The 27,880-nt window shown below is 38.6% G+C and overlaps 1 protein-coding gene across 2 annotated transcripts in view; it reads left to right on the forward strand.

Moving 5' to 3' along the window:
* Window positions 1-27,880, forward strand: part of LOC149841556 (FAD/NAD(P)-binding oxidoreductase family protein) — a 115,274-nt gene that overhangs the window by 47,705 nt on the left and 39,689 nt on the right. For both annotated transcript variants that reach the window (XR_016430718.1, XM_089998525.1), the window contains exons 6-7: window positions 5,494-5,544; window positions 8,232-8,314. Coding sequence is in view for 1 of the 2 variants with exons in the window: in XM_089998525.1 (XP_089854651.1) it covers window positions 5,494-5,544; window positions 8,232-8,314 (134 nt within the window). In the remaining variant the exon portion in view is untranslated. The remainder of the gene's footprint in view (window positions 1-5,493; window positions 5,545-8,231; window positions 8,315-27,880) is intronic.

Raw genomic sequence — 27,880 nt, forward strand, 5'->3', positions numbered from 1 at the left:
TGATTAAAATCGAAGTAGATAGATGTGTCAAACAAAAAGGAAAAGAAAAGAAGGAAAGGGAGATTCAACGAAGAAAAGACTTGGTCAAATAAAATATGAGTCAAATCGAGGTATGAGAGAAGATGATAGGAAATTAAGAATAGTGAACCAAAGCTTTTAAATGGTGAGAAACTGGCTGTGATATCATGAAAATCCGGCTGTCGAAGCTTGAAAAGAGGGAAAAGGCCCAAGCAACAACAAAGGCATATTACAAACATATTAAAAGTATTTAAATTGTAGTATGCCACTTGTAAGTGGTGTAACGCTCTGAAATCTTAACCCAAATTTTGAGGATTTTTTTTTTGAAACAGCGGAAACAAGCAATACTATAAGGTTAAGTATTTCAGAATATTACAGTGGGAGCAAGACCAAAATATTTATTTCATTTCATTATCAATGAATAATAACATCAGAGTTTCTCAAACTATCTCTGGAACAGTAAATCCAAAATCTTGATCCGAAACCGCATCCCTCAGTCACTCATAAGTTCTACCCTTCACCTGAAAAATGATAATTTATAGGAATTAGACTACAACTGTCTAAGTAGGAATTACTGTAATTTTTCTTGCAGGTATATTATGTGTCATGTATGTGGTGCGGGTGTCGAGTGTGATTTTCAGCATATACAAGAATAAGTAAGATTTACGCTACGACAGTCAATAATTTATCAAAACCTAACTGGCAGGTAACATCAATAGCAACATTTAAATGTCTCATAACTACAGATATGAATTCATGCAATAATTCTGAGGAATGCGATTATGAGAATTACATAATTCAGGTAAGCATTCATGCAACATAAAACAATTATTAAGCATGCAGAACATACATCAATAACATGAATCATAATGTAAGTAAGCAGTATATTTAACATGCATTAGAACTTAAACAACATGCATTCCCCAACATGTAACAATTAAAGAAATAGATAAAAGATGCATGTCCTAATGCATAGCAAAAATATGCATCATTTATGTGCAATGCATGAACACTTTATTATCTTTCTTTAAGGTTTTCCTTTTCCATATGCATGCCCTATTAAATGCGTACAATTTAAGTTTCTCTTTTTAATTACCGTTGCCCGCGGATACACCAAACGGATAGAATCTCAGAGGTCAAGTTAAGTTCATAGGATAGCTTAACACACAATTTGTATTTTATTACTGGGTTCCAAACCTAGCCCTCGACCGATATCAGGAAATAACACCATCCATTGGAATATTAGACCTCCACATCTAATGTCGGGGACACCAGGGATACCTCACACCCACAAGTGCCACTTTCTTGGTACCAAAACAACTTCTGTGTCAAACACACGACCCCTAGGTAAAGTGGCAGACTCTCCCTAAAACCGTGGCCGGGAGAAGGAACCTCAATATCGGGTTCAGGGGACAAAATAAAGCACACAGAGTTTTTGTATCCTCACAGTCTCTCCAAGATCGGATCTCTAAGATTCCCATTCTCTAGATGGGAGATCCCAGAACGTATATTACACTGTTCTTTACTTTTTTTTTTATTATTAATTCATTTCTTTTACATTTGCAAATCAACATGCAAAACTAATAACATAAGCTTGCACATCAGCATGCAACCATAAGCTCGCAAATCAGCATACACAGTTCTTCACGGTCTACCACCCGTGGCAATAAGAGAACAATTCAATAAGACAATAATATCAATTTCATAAATTTGCAAATCAACATGCAAACTTAAGCTTGCAAAACAACATGCCAAGCTCTTCACGGGACCACAACCCGTGACAACATATAGAACAATGCAATAAAAATAAATGTGATTTTTGTGATGCATTTAAACAATTAAAGAAAAAACAAACCAAAGCTCAAGGCTCTCCATGCCTGTGATGATTCATTTAGACCATCGATGCATCATACACAAAAATCATAACAATATGCAATTTATGCAATGATACCAACATGATTTCAAATGCACATTCATTCATACCAATTTAACAATGTGCATGAGCTACCACGGTCATGATGTGTTCACCATCCATGTGAAATTGCTTTCGTGAAATCACTTAACACACATGCATTCATTCATGATTCATAAGTACATGAGAACGTTTATGCAAGATTGTACATGCCAATACACCTCGATTCCATGTATGCACATGCACTTGAAACCAAATCATAAATGCACGATAATTAAACATGTCCTATAAATGTAGGCAGATGAAACTTTTCATTCATAACATGTGTTAACATCTACGCACATGAACATAACCCGGATCTAGAAATTGAAATTTTAGGGCTGCACACATTCATATCATGTATGCACCTGTACCAAACAAACTTTGTAATAACATATTAACAGAAATCAAATATCTCACATGTTACAAACTATAAAGCATGCTAAGACGTTTCATTAAATATTCAAAAACTCAATTTTATGTATATAATAACAGATAGAATTATCAACATAAATTTGTTAACATTGAATTAACTCATGTATGTCCTCATGCTTAGACACTGGCCTATGCCAAAACCCAAAGTTTCTCAACATACATTGTCATCTGACTATTAACTTGTCAGAACATATGGTAGTGTGACCATGGAACCATACTCCGAAAATCATCTAACACTATCAACCTAATAATATCACCTAATGATGTAACCATACAAACACTTTCAACCATATATATATATGTTTTCAAGGATGATACATAATTGGCCATATGTCCTGTTTTGATACAACCAAACCATCATCTTTATGCTATTTACAATACAATAGCTATTTAACAAAAAAGAAGACATGCAACATACCGATTGCAGGCATATGTAGGAAATATCATACCAAAATATCAGGAGCATTCTAAACACGAATAGCATGTGCGATATCCAACATAACCAAGCAAACAAGCACCATGACTGGTAGTCGTGGATGAAACAGTTAGCATAAATCAAGCATTGTGTGTATATTTTCTTTGTGGTTGTAAAGGAAAACATAGATCTAAATGTCACTACCTATGTGTAAACATGACATGAGATAAGAAAAGTACAACAATGCATAGACAACCATTACGCGTAAGTTTCTTAAATGTAATGTTATGCCCAACCAGTGATACTCGCAGGGAGTTGATAACATTAAAAAATTTCTCAAAACACATTTCGAAATGAGTGATTTGGGTTTCTTAAAATTTTTTCTTGGTATAGAAGTTACTTAATTCTTCTAGAGGCTATTTATTAACTCGGTCTAAACTTGTCCTGAACATTATTGACAGGTCTGGTATCTCCGATGAAAAACAGGTTGACACTCCTGAAGTGGTGAACATCAAAATGAAGATTGATGATGGAGAGCCACTGGAAAATCCTACACCTTATAGACAACTTGTCGGGGCACTGTCTTATCTTTCTATTACCAGACCTGACATTGCAGATGCTGTCCACATAGCAAGTCAATTTCAGCATGCTCCCACCACTGTTCATATGAGAGTTGTTTTACACATTATTAGATACATTAAAACTTCTATCTTAAGAGGATTTTTTTATCTGCTTCTTCCTCGTTAGAATTAACCGCTTATACTGATGCAAATTGGGGAGGTGATCTCAATGATCGACACTCAACAACTGGTTTTTGTGTGTTTTTAGGTAAATCATTGATTTCATGGAGGTGCAAGAAACAACAAAAGTCTCTCTTTCGCCAACTGAAGCCGAGTACAGAGCCATGACTACAATCACCATGGAAGTAGTCTGGCTAAGGCGACTGCTTCAAGACATGGTGTTATGAGTACAAGAGCATCACAACTGTGCTGCGACAACAAAAGTTCTATTTACATTGCCAGCAACCGCACATTCCACGAACGGACTAAGCATATCAAAATGGATTGTCACTACGTACGAGAGGAATTCCTACATGGCACCATTGATCTTCTATATGTCTCAGAATATCAATTGGCAGATTTCTTTACCAAACCTTTCGCTGCTCCTCGATTTCACTTTCTCTTGGACAAACTTTCGATTATTCAACCGTAAGTTTGAGGGGGAGTGTTAAAATAAAAATAAAAATATAATCTCATATCTAATCTCATATGTAATATACCATCATATGTAATTTTTTTCGTTTAGTTTAGTTACATAGTTTAGTTAGGATTAAGGTAGTTATTTTTATTTTTAGTTCACTTTTTCGACACTTTTTTGGACGTACTAGACTTTATGCTTTTTTGCATAAAGTGTTTTTTGACCAAAGTCAAAAAGCATAAAAGGAGAGAGTCGTTGGACTTCCAACGACTCTAAATAGAGCCGTTGGGAGCCCAACGACTCCCTCCCCCCCTCATTTTCATGTATTATATATATGGGGTTTTCCCCCTTGTTTTGTATCAATTTTAGTGTGGGTGTTCTCCCCCTTGAATGAAATATATTTTTTCCTCTTTGCTTTGCATACTCTTTGGGTATTTTGTGTGAACCCTAGTGGTTCTTGTATGTACTATTTGTGAACCTTCGTGGTTCTTGCGAGAGATCTTTTGTGAGTATCATTTAAAGATCGAATTGTGGATTTCATCTTCTTTCATGGCATTCACTCCCTATAATAAGTTACAAGTAGCTTTTGACAAATGCTTATTTTACTCTCAACAACCTTTTTCTTATTGTCTTCATCTTTGGATTCCATTAAATAAACAAATGGTCATCCTAAAATAATCATCAACAAAAGATACATAATACTTGTAACCATTTACACACCAATTTGGGGTAGGCCCTCATAAATTAAAGTGAAAAACCTGAAAAGGTCTACTACTCCTAGATGGAGTACTAGTGTCAAACGGAAGGCATGATGGTGTTTTTCCCTCTGACATATATCACACTGCAAAATAACTCCATTCTTCATCTTGACATCCGCAAGGAGATTCTATATTTTAGATAAAGGGGAATGTCCTAACCTAAAATACCACAAATATGCATGAGATTGCAAAGTGCTATAACATTATGCAATACCACCTGCGGTTGACCTGTATTAGATAGCTACATATTCTTATGCGTACAAATCTAGTGTTCATGAAATTGCAAGATAACATGTAAAGCCTATGTTACAGGGACACCATTTTGGTGGTGTGTCCCCCATGACACAAGCAGACACATGGACATGGACACCGACATGTATGGTCAATATTTTAATATTATTTTATGATTTTTAATATTTTAAGTATTATTTCAATACAAATGCACTTTTAATATTAAAATATCAAAAAATAGTTTTTGTTGATTAAAAAAATTTAAAAATTCCATGTCCTCATGTTCTATTTTTCATTTTTTTTTTGAACTTGCGAGTTGAATCTGCATCACACGTCCTTGTGTCCACGTGTCTTTGTGACAGTGTAAAGCATGTTTATTCACATTAGTTATTGTCAAATATTTATCACTTTCTAATTTGTGTATTTTATAGTAACCATTCTACTTTATCAGTGTTTTTGTTAATAACTTTTGGTGGTGATATTTTTAGGGGGATGTTCTCAAAGCAACATTGGCAACAGATGCTGTAATTGGTAGCACGGTATTCATCTTAATTGAAATACGAGCTTTATGTTCAGTATGGATTGAGTTTATGTGACAAAGTTGCCTTGCTTTTTTGCCTGTTTCAAAGATATGATATTTCACTTGGATTGTTGGAGATTGTTGTAGATTAAAACCAAGAACCATTTTTTGAGCAGTTTCCTTTCCAAAGGAAACATGAAAGTAAGTTATGTCTAATGTAGCTATTGTAAATATATAGGCAATCCTTTCTGGTGCCAATCAATGTAGGGTAGTACCTTTGTTTTTTTAAAACTTTAGGTAAAAAAATATTTGGACTCTTCATGTTACCAAACTGCTTAGCAACTAATGCTTTGAACCTTATTCTAAAATGACACAAATAGCCTTGGTGATGACCATTATTGTAATGCATCAACTTGGATTGAAGAATTGTGAGGGTGAAAAGCTTTTGTTGAATTTATTAACTTTATCTCCACTAAAAGCCATGCATGTAACCATCACAAAGTTGAGCATGATGAGTCACTATGCACCTCGAGTCTTTTGTTCTGTGGGATATGTGAGAAATACTTTTTTTTTTCTGTTGGAAAATGACTTCCTGCTTGATTGATGGTCCACTATCCCTATATTTGGCCCATACATTTATGGGTTGTTTTGTCCTCTCCACACCAAACTAAAATACATATGCACAGAAAGATGCACACAGACATGCCGATGCATACACACATTATTCACATATAATATGTAACATAAAGGATAGTTGACCCAGATGGTATACCTATCGAGGCTTGAAAATGCTTGAGAGAGAAAGGTTTAGAATGGTTGACAAATCTTTTTAACAAGATTTGACGGACAAATAAGATGCCTAATGAGTGGAGGAAGAGTACTTTGGTGCCTCTATATAAGAATAAGGGTGATATACAAGATTGCACAAACTATCGTGGTATAAATCTCATGAGTCATACTATGAAACTTTGGGAGAGGGCGATTGAGTCTACGTTGAGGAAGGTTGTCATGATATCGGAGAATCAATTTGGTTTTATGCCTGAAAGATCAACTATGGAAGCTATACATCTTCTTAGACAACTTATTGAGAGAAATAGAGAGAGGAACAAAGATTTGCATATGTTTTTTATTGATTTGGAGAAGGCATACGATAGAGTACCTAGGGACGTTCTCTGGTGGACAATGATGAAGAAAGGTGTTTCTCTCAAGTACATTAGTATAATTAAAGATATGTATGAAGGAGTAGTAACCAATATCCGCACTTGTGGAGGGGTGACAACCAATTTTCTTATAATGGTTGGGTTACTTCAAGGATCTGCTTTAAGCCCTTTCCTATTTGCTATAGTGATGAATGAGCTTACGAGATCAATTCAAGAAAATGTGCCGTGGTGTATGTTGTTTGCTGATGATATTGTTTTGATTGATGAGTCTAGAGCTGGGGTTAATGCTAAGTTAGAATTATGGAGACAGACATTGGAAGCAAGCGGTTTTAAGTTGAGTAAGAGTAAGACAAAATACATGGAATGTCAGTTTAATAAGCAACGAAGTAGTGATGGGAGTGTAGTGAAGCTTGGTGAGCAAGAAATACCGGTGGATGATTGTTTCAAATATTTGGGATCTATCATTCAAAAGTATGGAGAAATTGATGGAGATGTAAATCATAGGATACAGGTTGGGTAGATGAAATGAAAAAGTGCAACTGAAGTGTTGTGCGATCGTAGAATGCCATTGCGGTTGAAGGAAAAGTTTTATAGGACAACTATTAGGCCCACTTTACTATATGGTAGAGAATGTTTGGCTGCCAAGAGACATCATATTAAAAAAATGAGTGTAGTTGAGATGCGTATGCTGAGATGGATGTGTGGAAATACAATAAAAGATAAGATTCAGAACGAGATACGTAAGAAGGTAGGCGTTGCACCCATTGAAAATAAGATGAGAGACAATCGTTTACGGTGGTTTGGACATATTCGGCGAAGGCCTAATGATGCTCCAGTTAGAAGGATGGAGAAATGGGAAAATATATTAGTTAAAAGAGGTCGGGGTAGGCCTAGGAAGACATGGATGGAGGTGATAAAAAAGGATATGAATGCTTTGAACCTCTCCGAGGACATGGCATTGGATAGAAATGATTGGAGGAGAAGGATTCATGTGGAAGACCCAGAATGATTTTCTTTTTTGGTTCATATCGCCGACCCCAATTGTTTTGGGATGAAGGCGTAGTTGTTGTTGTTGTTGTAATATGTAACATAAAGGGTAAATTGCAAAAAGTGCCTAGTTTTTTCTTGTTTATGTATAACTAATTAGCATTTGTTACATTTAACTGCCTGTTTTTTTAATAATCTGCCTCAACAGCCACCTGGGTTATGATATTGTTTTTTTAGTAAATATTCCTTTGCTGATAAAATAGTTAAGGCCTTTTGGTCATTTATTTGACTAAATTGTTGTCAAACAGAATGATTACCGGGCCAGATGTATTCTTGTTGCACAAGTAGTTTACTCAGGTAGTGAAGTGTTAAAGTGGTTCTGTTTAAATAGGTGATACAGAGATCTTTTGTAATTTGCTAATATACGACATATTGATATGGATGTTGGTATGCACAGTCATGTGTGTAATGCGTGCAATGCCTTTGGATGCATGCATGTGTGCATTCTCAATATACTTGTGCATTTTATGAGAGTAGCTCTGATTTTGTACTTGTGCAGTCAAGTGTTCGCACGCCAGGTAGTGGATATGTTTTGCTGCATCATGTACTGGGAGAAACTGATGGTGATTCTGGAGTGTGGTCGTATGTTGCTTCCCCTCTTCTTTTCTTATTCTTTTCTGCTGTACCATATCTGTCAATGCCAATATGTAGCCATTAGTGTCTATTAGGTTAATAAACATGCCTATGTTTTTCTAGTTGCTTGAGGTTCTTTAGCAACTTTAAATATAAAATTTTTCAGCATAATTGTGGTTTTAATGGGCAATTTGCTTTATGAATTATAACTACATATAGCCATTTCTTTTGCATATGTTTGTATAAATTTTAATGGTTTGGATCACTATCTGCATGTCAAGAGTAATAAATTCGTTGAGTTTTAGTTCATCTTACAGCATATGCGGTGGAAAGTAGAGGTCTTGAGGTTATACATATTCAGAGTTTCACAAAAGCACTCAAGAATTACGAAAGAGGAAGTAGTAGTATCTTCATTACTTAGCAAAAGAGGAAAGATACATCTCAAAAGGTGACGTCCTCTTTTGGCTACACTACAAGACAAAAACAGTTGGCTTTCTACCTTCTTGCTAAAATACAAAAATGCCCCTCATAAATAATCTTATGTACAAGCATTAATGAGGATAGCACAAAAGAACTAAAAGATACATATGGTACAACCTCGTATTACAAATACATACACTTCTCAACACTCCCTCTCAAACTTGCGATGATGCTAGAGGAATCATCCCAAGTTTGAAAGTAAATGATTAAAAGTGTAAAGGAGCTAAACTCTTTGTAAACACATCTGCAACCTGCTCTTTCGAGCTCACATGCTCTAATATTATGATCTCATTTTTATAGGCTTTTCTGGTAAAGTGACAATCAATCTCATTCTATGTTACCGCGACACGACACCTTGGGTGCTATACTTGTGTCCACACGTGTCGACACAGGCACTGGTACCTGGACACAACATTTGTTATGTCCTATATTATATTATATTATATTATATTATATTATATTATGTATTATATTTTAAACATATAATATATATTTTCATTATATTTTAGATATATAATGTAAGATTGCGTATTTTTGGTACTTAGACAAAAGTTTGGGGGAAAAATCGTTTGAGGCTCGATTTTTAGATAGATGTCTTTAAGTCTGGGCTTGGTCCAGGTCTCGTCGACAAGGTCGAGGCGAGCCAATCAAAACGTGGTAGAGAGTTTTATTTTCGACCTTTAAATTCAAGCGAAATTCAGGTTAATTTCGGACAGAATTCGGAATTTTATATGCGTGTTATATGTCGTTGGATGCGTCTCAAAATTTTGAGCGCAACGATACTTTATTTTTCTCGATTTGGGCTATGTTTTGCCTGAAAATCACATTTTTCTGAAAAAGGAGGGGTTTGTCGAAATGTATCCGGGATTGGATTGGACTGGATCCAAGGCCTACGATCTGAATTTTCATGGGTTTGGATCCTATGTAGGTCCTACTTAAATTTTGGTTTGATCCAAATCCTGATCCATTTTCGTTTTGAGTATGAGTTTGGATCTTGGATTCGGATCCAAATCCATGCCCCATGTCTTTCCTAGCTTTAAATTCAATTTAAAGTTTTATTTTGGGGTTAATCAGTGTTGTGACAAGCTGAGCATGATTGATATCTATGCTCCAGCTTGAGGGGGAGTGTTGAGAATAGGTGGTTCTTTGCTTAAGTTATTTTATATTAGAGGTTTTCTGAATTTTTGTCCTCATAAGGACTTACATGTAATTTCTCTTTTTGCCTCTCTCTATTTAATATAGAGAGAAGCCCTAATTAAAAAAGTTAACGAGTTCTAATCTCTCAGCCGTCTCTCTCTCTCTCTACCTAGGGTTCGGGTCATCATTTCTCTTCTTCAACACATACTACCTAGATGCTAACAGTGAAGTATACTAAATATATGGTGTATGAAGGGTACATAGTAAGGAACATCTAAGGCATAGGTAAGCACATAATGGAAGCAGACTGTTTACACATATTCCACAGTGAAATGAGAGCTCCAGCATACGTTTGGGGATGAAGTGTAGATATACGAGGAGGTGTTGTACACTTAGAATGGATATAGGGGAAGATGCTGATGCATAGGTGAGTGTTGGGGATTTGTAATGGAGTTGAGTATGAAGGAAGTGGGTGCATATGCTGTGTATTTGTGAACCTAAAGGAGTGTGTAGCTGACAGGGAAGGGGCCTAGCAGATGCTAAGTAGTGAGGGAAGTGAAGGGATAATATTGTATGAATATGCACAGCAGTGAGGTGATATAGTGTGTGCAAGGGTGTTATGAGAGGTAGCGAACACTCTGTAAATTACAGCAAAGGGTGCTGTAATGTTGTGGGGAAGAAGGGACAGCTATGGACGTTGCTGCAACAGCAGCAGGATATGGGAGGCTAGAGCTGGCAAGGTAATAAAGTATGCAGTGATGTGGTGGATGGTTGCTGCAGTGGACATTTAGTGAAAATATGTGGTATAGATGCAGCCGACACTAACAGGGGATGTGGAGCTGGAGAGGTAATATAGGTGGAACTACAACCTACCGAAATGGAAGATACAGGGGAAGATGGAGTGTTACAGCAGTGAGTAATTGTAGCAGCAGGTGGAAATAGGATTCTGTGCTGCTGGAATGGGACGGCTACATGGGAAGGGTTGTGAAGGCGTGGGTGTATTGCATGTGGGAGTCTGTAGGTGTTGAAGATGGCTGAAATGAAGGCCACAGGTGGAGTGAAGAATGGAGTGGTGTGGCTGTGAAATCTTCATTGTGAAGTGGACGTAGCAGGTGCAACACAATGTGCATGTGATGAATGTTACACCGGGTATAGATATGTGCAGGGACATGCAGGAAATATTTGTAGGAGACAGATGATTATTGCAGCGGGTGCATTCCAAACGAGGCTGAGGAGACCTTGTCAGACTTCCAGCAGCTAAGGTGAATCTGATCACACACCCTAAAAGGGGGAAGGGCACACCATATGCATTTATTTAACACAATTATCTTCTACAAGGTTGCCAGAGCACTCTTTTCGGATGATCAAAATGCAAAACCGATGCTAGAAGGCAAGTTTGGGTAACCCTGTCACCCAGACCAAACATCATGAACTCCATCATACTATTGTCAGATGACTCCACCCCATCCTATTCTTGAATTTTAAACAGCCCAGGAACTAGCAAATGAGATATCATGGATGAATATATGATAACATTGACTGATCTCACAAAATATTTAAACCTAACTCTACAACAAGATCAGAGTATTTTCATGATAGCCATTTGGCAAGCTTTTACAATAAATGGAATGAGGTTTCATAGCAGTTCATGATAAATTCTGATAGCAAGAAATAAGAATTCATGGCAAATGAGAGAGAAACATATAGTAGAACAAATACAGATACAGATAGGGATGGCAGTGGGGCGGGGCGGGGGACAAGGTTTCCACCCCCGCCCCGCCTCAAAATTTTATCCTCCACCCCCGCCCCGCCTCCGCGGCGGGGATGGATTTTATCCTCCACCCCCGCCTCCATCCCCGTTTCATACCCTTCATCCCCGGTCCAAACGGGGATGAGGCGGGGCGGGGCGGGGATATTGCGGGGAAAAGTGGTCGGGGCGGGGATTAGGCGGGGATCGTGGCGGGGACGGGGCGGGGCGGGGAAAAGTGCACGTCCACCCCCGCCCCGCCTTCGCAGCGGGGATGGATTTTATCCTCCACCCCCGCCTCCATCCCCGTTTCATACCCTTCATCCCCGGTCCAAACGAGGCGAGGCGGGGTGGGGCCCCGCTTTCCCCCGGTTCACTGCCATCCCTAGATACAGATCCTTCACACTTAATACAATAAACTGATTATCAACTCAATTTTAGGTATGAGATTCGAGATTCAAAGTAATAAATTCATCTCTGCTACCTGGGTGTACAATGAGTCGATTTCTTGTTCGGTACATGGCGAATTCAACCTGCTGGACTGTGGTTTGAAAGGGGAATACAGATCAGCATAGAGCTCACCTCTGCAGGGAATCTTGGTCACACGTTGGATGCTACTCCAACCCTGATTTGGATTTAAAAGCAAATGACGGTGGGTGCTACTCCAACATCCATCGTGGCAAATTCAAAAATCCATTTACCATCAAATGCCTTGTCGAGAAACTCAATAAGAGCTTCAATCAATGCAGGCCCGTCTTTCCTTGAGAGCAAAACATCAAACAAAGAGGGCAAAAGTGCAGTATCCCCCCCCCCCATTAGTAAGCACGTCAAGTCTTTGACACCGTTGTAGCTTTTTTTTTTCTTCTTTTCCTCTTTATATATATATTACTGGCAATGCAACGATTCAACAGTTGTGAATCTTGTTAAAACAAAGGACCAATAAACTCTCACCGGTGGGATTAATCTTTTGTATACACTACACTGAAACATAAGACACAACTAATTTCACAAACACAAGACACAGAACTACTGACGAAAACAGGAATAAGCATATTGCTTTGACAATAGCAATGCAATAACAAATGGCAAAAGAACAGGGACTTTAACAAAAAGAACAATCCTAATGTTGTATTAAACCCAATGCAGATACAATACTGAACTAAATATAATGCTATAAAATCGACGTTAAAAGATCAATCAAATGAAATACATTACAAAATTTAAAAGAAAAGGAAAACTGACGATGATAGCATTACATCAAAACAAGATGTTAATTATGCAGAGACTAAAAAACAAGTGATAAAAGGAATTATCCATCAAATGAAATGCGTTACAGAATTTAAAGAAAAAGAAAAAATGACGATGATAGAATTACATCAAGAATACCCCTATCGGGTATTTCACTAAAAAGGAAACTGTACATATATACATATATTTATATATATACTTATATATATACGAATGTATATATATATATATATATATATATATATATATATATATATATATATATATTAACACGCCTCCTCAAACTTTACGGGGAGATGACCGAAAGTTTGCTAAGAAGAAACATAAATCGTGGAGTTGGGAGCGCCTTGGTGAAGAAGTCAGCTAGTTGATACTCTGAAGTAACATATGGTAATGAGATAGTCCCTCTGAGATATTCGTCTCGAACATAATGACAATCCATTTCGATATGCTTGGTTTGCTCATGAAACGTGTGATTGCTGACAATGTATATCGCACTTTTGTTATCACAGCAGAGCTTGGTGTGAGTGGAAATGTGGATGCCCATGTCACCAAGGAGACTCTTGAGCCATACGATTTCCATAGTTGTCATTGCCATGACCCGATATTCAGCTTCAGTGGATGACAATGAAATATTCTGCTGCTTCTTGCATCTCCACGAAATGAGGGATTCACCTAAAAAAATACAAAGACCCGTTATTGAGATACGATCATTGGGATTTCCTCCCTAGTCAGCATCAGTAAAAGCAGTTAAGTCAAGAGATGAGGAAGAGGATAAGAAGAGTCGCTTGGATATAGTATTTTTGATATATCGCACAATTCTCATTACGGCCGCCATATGAACTGAAGTAGGTGTATGCTGAAACTGGCTTGCTGCATGAACCACATGAGCTATATCTGGACGTGTGATGGATAGATAAGTGAGATCCGATTAATTGACGGTAGGGGGTTGGATCCTCAAGAAGAACACCATCTCCAAGTCTTAGTTTCGCATTAATAACTTCGGGAGTCTCAACTTTCTTTTCATCAGATATTCCTGATTTGGTACAAATTTCTGCAGCTAATTTTATTTGAGATAGGATGTATCCTCGCGGGGAATAAGCCACTTCAATCCCTAAAAAATATCTCAAATATCCAAGATCAGACATATCAAAAGTTTCTTTTAGCATAGACTTTACATCATTTACTTTCTTTTTGTCATTCCCAGTGATGATCATATCATCAACATACAATAGAAGCATAATAATGGAGTCACCTGTCCTTTTAACAAAAAGTGCAGTGTCAGTATAGCATGAGAAAAATCCTAAATTTATTAATAGATTACTAAACCTATCATACCAAGCTTTAGGAGCTTGCTTAAGTCCATATAAAGCCTTTTTTAATTTCAAATTTTTTCCATTTAAATTCATACCTGAAGGAGGTTCCATATAAACTTCTTCATTTAAATTACCATTCAAAAAGGCATTTTTGACATCAAGTTGATAGATTGACCATTTTTTAATAGAGGCTATAGCAATAAGAGCTCGAACACTAGTCATTCGAGTAACTGGGGCAAAAGTTTCATCATAATCTACCCCATACTTTTGGGCATATCCTTTGGCTACCAACCTAGCCTTATATCTTTCCAATGAACCATCACTCTTAGTTTTAACTTTAAAAACCCATCTACATCCAATGGGTTTCTTGCCATTGGGAGGATCAACAATTTCCCAAGTTTGCGCTATTTTAAGAGCATTAAGTTCTAGGTCCATAGCTTCATTCCAATGAGCATATTGTTTAGCATCATTGTAATGAGATGATTCATGAAAGGAGTGAAGAGCAAGTAGGCATGCTCTAAAGTTAGGAGAAAAAGAATCATAAGAAACAAATCTATTGGGTATTTTGGAAATCCGATTTGATTTTCTTTGAGAGGTTTCTTCGATTGACTCACTTTGAGATAATTTTTCAAGGGCACAAGGAGGATTTCTTTTATTCCTTCTGAAGTATACTTGTATTTGTCTTGAAACATTTTCTTCTAAGTTTTGATCATCATTTGGATGTTCAAAATGATTTTCACCAAGGGGTTCACTAGGATCAACATGATCATCTATGATGTTTTCTTGAGGCAATAAGTCAAATAAAAAAGAATAATCAATATTTTCATTTGGTTCGTGCGAAAAACCATTTTGTTCTTCTAGGAATGTGACATCTTTTGAGATATAAAGTTTGTTTTTGAGTATGTCAAAACATCTATAACCTTTTTGTTTTTCGCCATACCCAAGAAAATACATTCAATAGCCCTAGGAGAAAGTTTATCATTTTTGTGAGTTAGAACAAAACATTTACATCCAAAAATCCTTAGTCTTTTATAATCGGGAGACATATTGTAAAGTTTTTCAAATGGAGAAAGTTTTTTCAAAGAGGATGAAGGGGTTCTATTGATAAGATACGTTGAGGTTATAACCGCTTCGGCCCAAGAGGATTTCGGGATATTTTTTGAAATTAATAACGTTCTTGTCGTTTCTATTATGTGTCTATGCTTTCTTTCCGCAAGACCATTTTGTTGCGGAGTGTTGGGACAAGAACGTTGATGACAAATTCCATTTTCTTTTAAATAGTTTTGAAAATCATTGGACATATATTCGTCTCCTGAATCGGACCTAAGAATAGATAGATTTCCCAAAAATTGATTTTTAACCATTGCATGAATTCTTTAAAGAAGGAGAAAACTTTGGATTTGCGACTTAGGAAGTAAATCCACGTGAATCGAGTGAAGTCATCAATAAAGACCACATAATACGAAAATCCTCCTTTAGACAAAATAGGGGAAGGTCCCCACACATCGGAATGAACAAGTTCAAATGGCCGAGTGGTAAAGTAACTTCTTTGAGGAAATGGAGTAGCTTTAGATTTCCCAAAAATGCAATCTTTACAAGTATTGTTCAAAAACGGAAAAAAAGACATTTTTACAAAATTTGGATGACCAAGTCTCTCATGCCAAATTCCAATACTTTTGTCTTTTACAAGATTGCAAGATGATTTAGATGAAAGAGTCAAAAAGTCCATAAAATAGAGATCACCCCTTCTATGGCCTTGCCCAATCAGCTTCCCTGACTGGAGATCCTTCACGGTGCAATCTTTAGGTGAGAAAGAGACTTAACATCCATGATCGGTGATTTGGGAAACGGAAAAAAGATTTAAATTAATTTTTGGAACGATTCTTACTTTAGGAACAAATTTTTTTTGAGAATTTTTAAAATTAAGCGTTCCAATACTTTCAATTTTCAATGATGTTCCATCGGTCGTTGAAACATAAGAGGACATGGGTTCGGAAAAAACATTTGAAAGAGAGTTTTTATGAGATGTCATATGAAAAGAAGCACCGGAGTCTAGTATCCACGTACCTGGAGGTGATGAAGAATAGGCGATGGCGGCTCCAGATGTTGAGGAAGAAGTCTTGAGAAGATGTTGGAGAACTTCGGAGATATGATTAAGAGTCTCTTTGATATCTCCCTCTTTGGCATTTTCTTCTTTCTTCTTTGGAGAATTTTCTCCAACCGCGGCTACTTTTCCTTTAAGTTTGGGACAAACCGGTCTAATGTGTCCCGGTTCATTACAATAATGGCATATTATTCCCTTTCTAGGCCCATTACTATTTTTGTTCTGGGCCTAGAAAGTGAGGAGGTCTATAGACTTTAACATTTGATCTGGGCCTAGTAACGGCCAAAACTTCATCATTCTTAATGCTTAAGCCAAGTCGAGTTTCCTCTTGGCATATTTCGGCGATGACATCTTCAATAGCTAGGGCTTTGCTTCTATGGAGAAGAGATGCCCTAACTTGTTCAAATTTCGGGCGAAGACCATAAAGAAATTGAAAGAAGTGCTCCTTTTCAATTTGTTCCCTTCTTAATTCAATATCTTCCGGAGCCACCCATTTAGGCTCAAGAAGAGCAAGTTCATCCCAAAGAGGGGTTAGAGAGCTAAAATAGTCCCGGACACTCATATCCATTTGTTTGGTGGAACGGATTTTTTCTTGACAAAAAAATTGTCGAGCAAGATCCTTTTGGGTATACATACCCTTAAGGAAAAACCATGCCTCATTGGCCCTTCTAAATTTGGCAATATTAGCACAATTTTTAAGGTCAACATTGTTCATAAACCCTGCCAAAATTTTGGCATGGTTACTTTCCCAATCCTCAATTTTGGATTGATGGTCATTGATATCTTTGATGCGCTCATCGCCATCTAAAGCTTTTTCAATCTCATTTTCGATTTTTGTGAGAACAAGAGAGGGTTCAGGAGTAGTTCCCATAACAAAACCCCAAAGTTTCTTACCTCTTAGATGATTTTCCATCGCGGAGGCCCACGTGAGATAGTTGGACCCATTTAGCTTAAAAGAAAGCTCCACTTTAGAATCACGTTCCATCGGCACTAAATCCTTCTTTTCTTCTTAAAATTTGAGAGGCACACGTTCCAAGATAATAAAGAGAAGCTCAATCACCAACCGAGCTCTGATACCATGTAATGAAAAGAGGCGGAAGCTCCAATGGAGTAAAAAGCACTATTTAAGAGTGACCTCAAGAGTCAAGAACACAAACACTAAAAGTGCACACACAAAACTCTCAAAAGTAGAAAATGACTTAAAGTCATAAGTTGAATTGATTGAAGAAAGGAAGAGAAGGGTGAAAACCCAATGCTTACAAGAGGAGAATACCTCCTCTATTTATAGAGGAGGGAGACTCAAAGAAGGGACCACAAGGGGCTCCCTTGTAGTCGTTGGGAGCCCCAACGGTCAGAAATCTGACCGTTGGGGCCCCAACGACTACAAGTGTGGGGCCCTTGTGGTCTTACAAAAAGGGGAAAAAAGAAAAAGAAAAAAGTAAAAAGAAAAAAGTAAAAAGAAAAAGAGAAAAAGTAAAAAAGTAAAAAAGAAAAAATACATTGTGGTTTTACAAGAATACCCCTATCGGGTATTTCACTAAAAAGGAAACTGTATATATATACATATATGTATATATATACTTATATATATACGAATGTGTATATATATATATATAAGTATATATATATATATATATATATATATATATATATATATATATATATATATATATATATATATATATATATATATACAGGAATTAGGCTCGTGACAAGTGGTACTAGAGCTCGTTCTCGTGCGGGGAAAGGTATTTCAGAGTCAATGGGTTCACCAAAGGCAAGACAACTGTCGAAGCTGAGGAGATGGGTTCACCTCAGGGCCAAGAGCAAATGACTGCAACTGTCAACAGGATGGTGGAAGATGTGACACTACGATTTGTGAGCAAGACATCGTGGCCCCCTATCAAAACTTGCGTAACACCAAAGGCAAGACAGTTGTCGAAGTTGAGGAGATGGGTTCACCTCGGGGTCAAGAGCGGATGACTGCAACTGTCAACAGGCTGGTGGAAGATGTGGCTTCACACGAAGAAGCGATTTCACGTGCAATCGAATCATTCGGTGGATTGAATGATGTGGTGGCGAGCCTGCAAGAGCAGATGATCTTGCTGATGGAACAGGTCACTTCGTTGACGACTACAGTGGCCGACTTGCAGACTGAAGTAGGGGAGCTTCAGTTGAAGAACCACACATTGCAGCAGACACTGATCCTAAATGAGGGAAATGGTGAGAGGCCATCAAGGATTAATGTGCCAAGACCAACAAAGTTTAATGGTTCTCGCGACAACAAGGCCATTGAGAACTTCTTGTTCCAAGTAGAAGACTACTTGGACATTCAGAATATGACGCTTGAATATCTCAGGATCAAGGCTGCAACAACCCTACTGGATGGAGATGCTATCGCTTGGTGGACGCGGAAGCGCAGTGACATGGAGAGGGGTCAATGCGTGATAGACACCTTTGACGATTTCAAAATGGAACTGCGTAACTACTTCATGCCGAGGAATGCCCAAAGACAGGCTTACAGATTAGTGGCAGATCTTAAATATACTGTTTCGTTGCAAGACTATGTCAGAACGTTTCAGAAGCTTATGCTTGAGGTGCCTAACATGCCAGATGAGAACAAGCTCAACTGGTTTATTATGGGACTTCAGCCATGGCCACAATCCGAAGTGGAAAGGAGCAACCCCAATACTTTGGAAGGTGCATACGTGACGGTCGAGCGCGTAGTTGACACTCAACGCAAGCCCTTCACCCCATCAACCAAGGTCGGGAAGAAGCCTGACCACAATGGCAAAAAGGATGAGCGACACGACAATAAAGGTGAGGCGTCAACATGCCACCAATCCAACAAGAAACAAAACTACACAAAGTATAACAACAACAACAAGGGTGCGGTTGTGACATGCTGGTTCTGTGGCGATAGACATATCGCTAGGCAGTGTCCAAAGCGCCTTGTGAAGGACGACGAACAAGCCAATGCAGCGCAGACAAAATGCAGTGATATTGAGACCATGCAACTGCGGATGAGAGTCATGCGATCGATCAATGCAGCGAGAAGTTGCGCAGTTGAGAACATGCAGATTAGCAAAGAACTGATGTATCTCGAAGTCATTACGAATGGAAGGTCTATTTCAGCGATGGTAGACTCTAGGGCCACACACAACTTCGTCTCCGGGAAGAGGCAGAGTAGTTGGGCTTGAAGGCCAGGCCAAAGCAGAGGACCATTAAAACAGTAAACTCTGAGGCCAAGCCCATTCTTGGTGAAGCAAGAGATGTGTCTATTCAAGTGGGGAGTTGGGCCGACAAAGCCAACTTCTCTGTGGTGCCCCTGGACGATTTTAAGATGATTTTGGGTATTAAGTTTCTGCGGAGCCAGAATGTTATGATGCTGCCAAAGTTTAACATGTTGACGATCATTGGGTCAAACCTGTCCCACAAGGTGTAGTGCCTTACGCAGAAAGGCAAGTCTTTAGTGTTATCGACAATGCAACTGAAGAAGGGTGTCAAACATGGGGAGCAGACATTCTTAGTTGACATGGGCGCAAAAGAAGAGAAGGTGCAAGCAGCAGTGCTGCCGACCCTAGCCTCATTGTTGAAGGAGTTTTGGGGGGTGATGCCTCCGGAATTGTTGAAGCATCTTCTACCAAGATGCGAGGTTGACCATAAGATTGAGTTGACCCCGGGAGCGAAGCCTCCCGCAATGGTTCCATACTGCATGGGGCCAACTGAGTTGAAAGAGCTGCGCAGGCAGCTGAACGAGATGTTGGATACATGCATCATTCGTCCATCGAAAGCCCCATTTGGCGTCCTAGTCCTATTTCAGATGAAGCATGATGGCTCCAAGCGATTGGGTGTGGATTACCGTGCTTTGAACAAGGTCACGGTAAAGAACAAGTACTTGTTGCCACTAATAGCAGACTTGTTCGATCAGTTGGACAGTGCTAAAGTCATTTCAAAGCTAGACTTGAGATCGAATTACTGGCAGACGAGGATTGTAGATGGCGATGGGCCGAAGACAACTTGCGTCACCTGCTATGGTGCTTACGAATTCTTAGTAATGCCATTCAGGTTGACGAAGGCTCCAGCAGCGTTCACGACTTTAATGAACTAGATCTTCTACCCTTACTTAGACAAGTTCGTGGTAGTCTACCTGGATGATATCATGATCTACAACAACAATATGGAGGAACATGTCGGGCACTTGCGAACAATGTTTCAGGTGTCGAAGGAGAAGTGCCTCTTCGGGCAGGAGGAAATCAACTTCCTTGGCCATGTTGTGGGGCTTGGTGTGCTGCGTATAGATGAGCAAAAGATAAGGGCCATCTAGGAATGGGTTCTGCCAAGCAAAGTGCCTAAGTTGCAGTCTTTCCTTGGTTTGACAAATTACTATTGTCGTTTCATCGAAGGCTATTCCCTCATTGTTGCGCCTCTCACAGATTTGTTAAAGAAGAATCGGGTATGACTCTGGACAAGAGCGTGCCAAGATGCTTCAATGGCTTGAAGAAAGCCTTAGTGAGGGAGCTAGTGTTGCGACTGCCTCATCACTCGAGACCCTTTGAGGTCCACACAAACGCATCAAACTTTACCATCGACGAAGTTATTATGCAGGAGGGTCATCCGATTGCATATGAGAGTCGTAAGGTAAAGGATGCAGAGAGGTGTTACACGGTGCATGAACGTGAGATGACAACCTTCGTGTATTGCCTCAGGACTTGGCAGCACTACCTTCCGGGTGCCCAGCTCGTCGTCAAGACAGACAATGTTGTCACGAGCTATTTTTAGACACAAAAGAAGCTGACGCCTAAGCAAACTCGGTGGCAAATGCTTTTGGCTGAGTTCGACTTTGCCTAAGCAAGCTCCAATGGGTGAAAAGACTCCCATTTTTTTCTTGGCTTTAAACTCAATGGGTTCAAGTATCATGTTTGGGCCAAAAACATGGAAGCTCACATCAAAGAAAAAGGGTTTTGGGGCTATGTCCAAGGCTTGATTCCCGAACCGGAACCCAAGATAACCTTGCTAGAGAAGGGAGGGATAAAAATTCTTGAAGGTGATGAAAGAACCAAGGCTCTTGAAGAATATACGAAAAAGCATGAAGAATGGGAAATGAGGAATTTTAAAATCCTCTCTTGGATTTTTTCATCCGTAGAAACGAGAATTAATGCAAATATCATCAAGTTCAAGAATGCTTCTCAAGCATGGGAATATCTTGAGTAGGGGTGACAATCGGGTCGGGTCGGCAGGTCAGAATACCGTTTATTAAACGGGTCGGATGTGGCAAACACGAACACGACCCATTTATTAAACGGGTAACCCGACCCGACACGGTTAACCCGTTTAATAAACGGGTCGGGTCGACACGACACGATCATACGACATGGCGACCCGTTTATTAAACGGGTCGACTCGATAACATAGACACGATAACACGGTTACATGGGTTGCGGGTTGACGGGTTCGTGTAAATGGGTTGCGGGTTGCGAGTTCGTTGAAACGGGTTGACCCGCCCGCCTAACCCGTTTATTAAACAGGTCAAACGGGTTGGCGGGTTGGCATACCCCTAACACGAACATGACCCGTTTAATAAACGGGTTAGGCGGGTCGACCCTTTTGCGACACGAACCCGTTTAAGCCAAACCCGAACCTGGCTAAGAAGCAGGTTGGCGGGTCGGGTCAGATTTTGCCATCCCTAATCTTGAGAAGATGTACACCTCTAGGGACTTGTCCCATAAGTACTATCTCCAAAAAAGGGCGTTAACACTTCAACAAGGGGAGATGACTATAAGAGAGTACTTTGCCGAGCTCTCTTATATTTGGGACGAGCTTACTATGCTTGAACCTAAGTGGAGTGGAGAAGTCATAGAGCTTCACCATAAACAATTGGAAGAAGATAGATTTTTCAATTTTTTGAATGAGCTTAGGCGTGAATTTGAACAAATCCGGTCTTCCCTTTTATCCACCTTAACTTCCCTCTCTCTTGAAGATGTAATTACTAAATTTAGTGGGGAAGAGACTCGGATGGGTATAAGCAAGAACAACCCAAGTGTTCTAGCTACACCTTCCAACATGAAGAAAATGAAGGTGTTAATGCCGTCTCAAGACAGGCGCAATTTAATGACCTACAAGCCTCCTCACTTCAAGAATCAAAACTCAAGTGGTCAAGGAGCAAAGATGGACTATAGCAAGCTTACATGCCACTTTTGTAAAGAGCCAGGGCACATTAAACCTATTTGCCCTAAATGGAAGAAATTACTTGTAATGACTATGACATCTCAACCGGAGGAACGACCATCATCATCATATGGGTCTCTTTCTCTTCAACAAATCGTAGAAGCTTTACAACCTCTTCTCAAGGGAGGCATTTCTTGAGCCGCTATGTCTACATCCTCACCTCTCGGTAAGACATCTTGGCTTCTAGATTCCGGTGCATCTTTTCACATGACTCCAAGTGTTTGTTTTCTTTCCGATTTTTCTAAAAATTCTCTTCCATCTTTTGTCTCAACGACGGATGGAACACCTCTTGAAATTAAGGAATAGGCAATTTTGAAAAACACGATTTCTTTCTTCCAAAAATTCATCTTATACAAAAACTAAATTTAAATTTACTTTCGGTCTCTCAACTCTCGGACCATGGTTGCGATATAAAATTCTCTTCTAACAAATGTTGGATATATGATCGCCGGTCTAGGCTTTAGGAGAGAAGACCTCTACTATGTTGATTTTTCAAGTTCCCAAGAACTAATTTTGTAATGTTGCTCAAAACAAAGATATTCATGTATGGCATAAGAGACTGGGACATCCCAATATTATTAAAATCTCTTATTTGCCTTTTATTAAACATCTTTGTAAAGAAGATTTTTTATGTAATGAATGTATTCTTGGGAAGATGAAAAGTCTACCTTTTACTCAAAGATCCATGTTTATGACAAAACCCTTTGAAATTGTTTATTCCAATGTATGGGGTCCGACTCCTATGATATCTAAAGGAGGATTCTCGTACTATGTAATTTTTGTGGACGATTACACTAGATTTTGTTGGATATATTTTCTTAAATATAAACATGAAGTTTTTTCAACATTTAAAACTTTTCATACGATGGTTTTAAATCAATTTAATGGAAGTTTAAAAATTCTTAGATCCGACTCTGGTGGCGAATACCTTTCAAACGAATTCAAGAGTTATCTTGAAAGTTATGGTGTTCTCCATAAAAAATCTTGTCCAAAAACCCCACAACAAAATAGGTTAGCTGAACGAAAGCATAAGCATATCATTGAAACAACTAGAACCTTGCTCATTTCGCAAAATATTTCAAAGAAACTCTGGGCTGAGGCAACTCTTACATCAGTCTGTCTCATAAATAGACTTCCATCAAAAAATTTGAACAAGATTTCCCCATTTGAAAAATTGTATGAGAAAGAACCTAATTATAGCGGGTTAAGGGTTTTTGGATATAAATGTTTTGTCCTTACTGATAAAAACGACAAACTTTTCCCAAAGGCCATTCCTTGCGCCTTTCTTGGTTATTCCGAAACCCAAAAGGGTTTTCAATGTTATGATGTTAAAAATGACAAATTGTATGTTTCCGGAAATGTAAGTTTTTTGGAAAATCTTAGTGGTTTCGAAAACCTTGAATCTAATGACGAGAACGTAGATTATTCTTTTCTATTTGATCTATTAACTGAAAGTGATGATACTAGTGATGATGAGTCAAATCAGAATGGCTCAAGTGATAATGAAACCAGGGAAACCATTCTCTTGTCCTCTCCATTTCATCATCTATACTCGTAGAGATAGAAACACCTTCAGAAGTGCCCTTGAAAGATATGATGATGCTAGTAGGACTGCTCCTCAAAGTGAGGAGAACCTTCCTAGGACCGAAAGACAGAAAAACGCCTTTTAGGTTAATCTCATATGAATCCTTTTCACCTAAACATAGAGCCTGTCTGAGCGTCATTCATTCTTATATAGAACGTAGAAACTTCGAGGAAGCACAAAAATGTCCTGAATGGATAACTGTCATGGATAATGAACTCGGAGGTCTGAGAAGAACCAAGACATGAGAATTTCAAGTCCTTCCTAAAGTAAGAAAACAATAGGGTGTAGATGGGTATTTAAGGTTAAGACTAAGAGTGATAGATCCCTCGAGAGATATAAGGCCCGATTGGTTGCAAAGAGGTATAGTCAAGAATATGAGATTGATTATGAGGAGACCCTTGCCCCGGTGGCTCGAATGGTTACTGTCCGATGTCTTATAACCGTTGCCTCAATCAACAAGTGAAACATCTATCAAATGGATGTTAAGAATGCCTTTCTAAACGGAGATCTAACTGAAGAAGTGTATATGGATGTTCTTTCTGGAATGGAGACTTCTAAAGGAAAGGTGCTTCGCCTTCGAAAAACACTTTATGGTTTGAAACAAGCCGTCAAGGCTTGGTATGATAGGTTTAATTTCGTAATGATAGAAAATGTTTGTTCATCCTGTTTTACTGATACTGCTTTGTTTGTTAGAAAATCCAATGCAGGAATTGTCATCTTACTGTTGGATGTGGATGACATACTCATAACTGGTAGTGATTCTAAAGGGGTTAAGAGCATAAAATCAATTTTGAAAGATAAGTCTGAAATGACTGAACTGAGTTTTCTGACTTATTTTTTGGTTTTGAAGTAGCATACTCTCATAGAGGGTATTTCTTATCTCAAACTAAGCTTGCTTCTGAGATCATTGACAGGTCAGGTATTACAGATGAAAAGATTTGTGAAACTCCTGCTATAATATGAGCTAAAATAAAGATTGGTGATGGTGTTTCCCTTTCGGACCCTACTCCTCATTGATGTATCTGATCACCAGACTAGATATCTCTCATGCAGTCCATACTGTAAGCTAGTTTCAGCATTGTAACGCCTCAAAAATCCAGGACTTGTAACTTTTAGAATAGTTTAGAAATCTTTGAAATCATATAATTATCAGTCTAAATAGTACTTCAGCGGAAAATGATATTTTTAAAACAACAAGTCAATGGACCTTGAGCGCATTATAGCGTAAACTTTACTTTGTCAAATCCCGCACAACCATTGAAATCAAATGGTTTAGAAACGGAGTTTTAATAATTGAGAATTCGTTTGTTGAAACCAAGAAGAAGCTTACTAAGACAGTTTTATTAACTCACGGTTTAATAAAAGAGAAATTTTGAAACACACTTTATACCAAATTTATCAACATGTCCTCAGGAGCGAAACGTGAGGGAAAGAGCTCTATCTTGAACTCATCGCGCCATCGTGTCATCGCAGAGTGTATCACCTATACATCACCTGCTCATAAAATGGGTCAGTTTCGTTAAAAACTGGTAGGTGCACAGACATGACAATATTGAACATGATTAAGCAGAATAATTTAATATGTCAAGCAGACAGACAATTATATAGCAATTTAATTTCAACAGATTCAGAGAGCAACTATCATGAGCACAATGCTAAAATTATTACAAGCATTTTACTGGCACAAGAAAGTTAACTAGCACAATACAGTATTTCATCAACCACACACACTATTCCATAAGTATTGAACCTGTGGTACCCTACAACTTTCATACGTGCATAACTGAACACATTGTGTGATCGGATTTAAATTATGTTTCGATATTAACTGGCCAAGCGGGTACGCACAAGGCACGACTCTAGAAACAACCTAGACCGATCCAGGGGTTTATTATGCTATGTATTTTATGATAACCCGGATAGCTGACTGAGTCCGCACCTAAGGGGACGGTCGGTGACCAAGAGAGAAATCCCCAAAGCAGCATAAACAATGAATGCATCCCAAACATTGAGAGCTACCACCTAGGATGATTATGGTAGTCCCATTCCCCTAACTACGATGACTGGGGAAGCCGAGTCTTTTGCTCGTAACTGCCATTAATGGCCTGTCCATCGAAGTTTTGTACCTTCCTGTCCTCTCTTCTGACAGGAGTCAGCGGTTCGAATGAGTACATCAGGGGTAGTTAACTGAAGACTCATTCTACATACTCTGGTCTTTCGACCAACTCGAGTATCTTGCCGGTGAAGGCGAAAACATCACTTATTTAGGTGATCACAACATTTTGTTATTTGCACCCATCGAGGTTGCCACAACCTACTCATCCAATCATCGCAACGTAAGAAGACGTACTTGTCAAAAAGTACGGTCGTACATGTCATAAGTACGACTACGATGAAAGAGATATGGTTCCACAAAAGAAACCCCAACATATATTATCTGCAAAAGAATTAATACAACACAACCTAGCAAGATAAGTCTTGAATTCACTTCAACAACATTTTTCATATTTCATGATGCAAGGTCATCTCGGATCTCTCGTCCGATCAACAAAGTACTTAACATGTTGTGCATGTCTAAAAGTACGCTATACTGAACCAGGGAGGTGTGTGGGCTTCTCAAAAGGAACACCCAACACACAACTTCATAACAATTCAAAGAATATAGGAGTGCTCATTTGACACGATTCATCCTTAAAAGCATAAGGCCACATTAAGTCATTCACGCAAGGCACAACACTATCAAACTCGCATCCAAAATTTATCTTAGTATCGACATGTGACACTAGATTGATAAATAAAGAATGGGTCCTTCAATAGAACCCCACTCATTCATATGCTCATGCCCTGATCGAGGTTATAAAAATATTTCTCCCAAGTGTGCGGACTTGGGAGGACTCAAATGCAACTTCGAAATCCTGCGAGGATTAAAACTTAACTTTGCAAAAGTTATGCCATTTGAAGAGAACTGGATTCGCAGGAGGAAACCCTCTTTTAAAGAACTGCAATGCTAAAAGTACAACTTCTAGTGTTTTGAAAACAAGTGATAACAGGATCGGCACAATACTACATTTATGTAGGTACATATTTACCATAAGTGTCAACATATGCAAGTTATAACATGATGACAAACAACTCTCGACTTGCGATGCCGCACATCGAGCGAAAAAACACATAAGTAACACACGAGGTACCAAAACCATACCTTGACCACTTAGATAGGCAAACACATAAGGTCATAAGTAATACACGAGACACGAAGTCGTACCTCTCTCAAAAGAAATATGCAAGCAAACAAGGGCATATGTATTTCAAGAAATACGAAACCACACCTTAATTTCACAAACAACTACACAAAATAATAATCGAAGAATGAAATTGAACCTCAACCCATGAGCATGCAAAACAAGAAAATACGCATTTCAGAAGCCATATAACTCTAAGCATGTCTAGCATGGGCATATTAATTATTTCAACTTAAATAGATTCATTTATTGCCCTTTGTGCGACTTTACCCTACCTTGGGATGTCGTGCAGCTGCGTACACCTACGCGAGAGGATAATACGAGGGTTGAGCCGTGGAGCACGATCGGGACCTGTTGCGTAAATATGCAAGAGTGTTAAATATTCAATTTTGTTAATATAATTAATGGTGCGACTGGGGCATTGGTAGCATTAGGCGACAGGGGACGAGCCACTGCCGAAAACAACAAGGTGGCAAAGAAAGAGCCAT

Source organism: Nuphar pumila, chromosome 3 (assembly GCF_984573655.1).
Source record: "Nuphar pumila chromosome 3, dmNupPumi1.hap1.1, whole genome shotgun sequence".
Taxonomy (NCBI): Eukaryota; Viridiplantae; Streptophyta; class Magnoliopsida; order Nymphaeales; family Nymphaeaceae; genus Nuphar; species Nuphar pumila.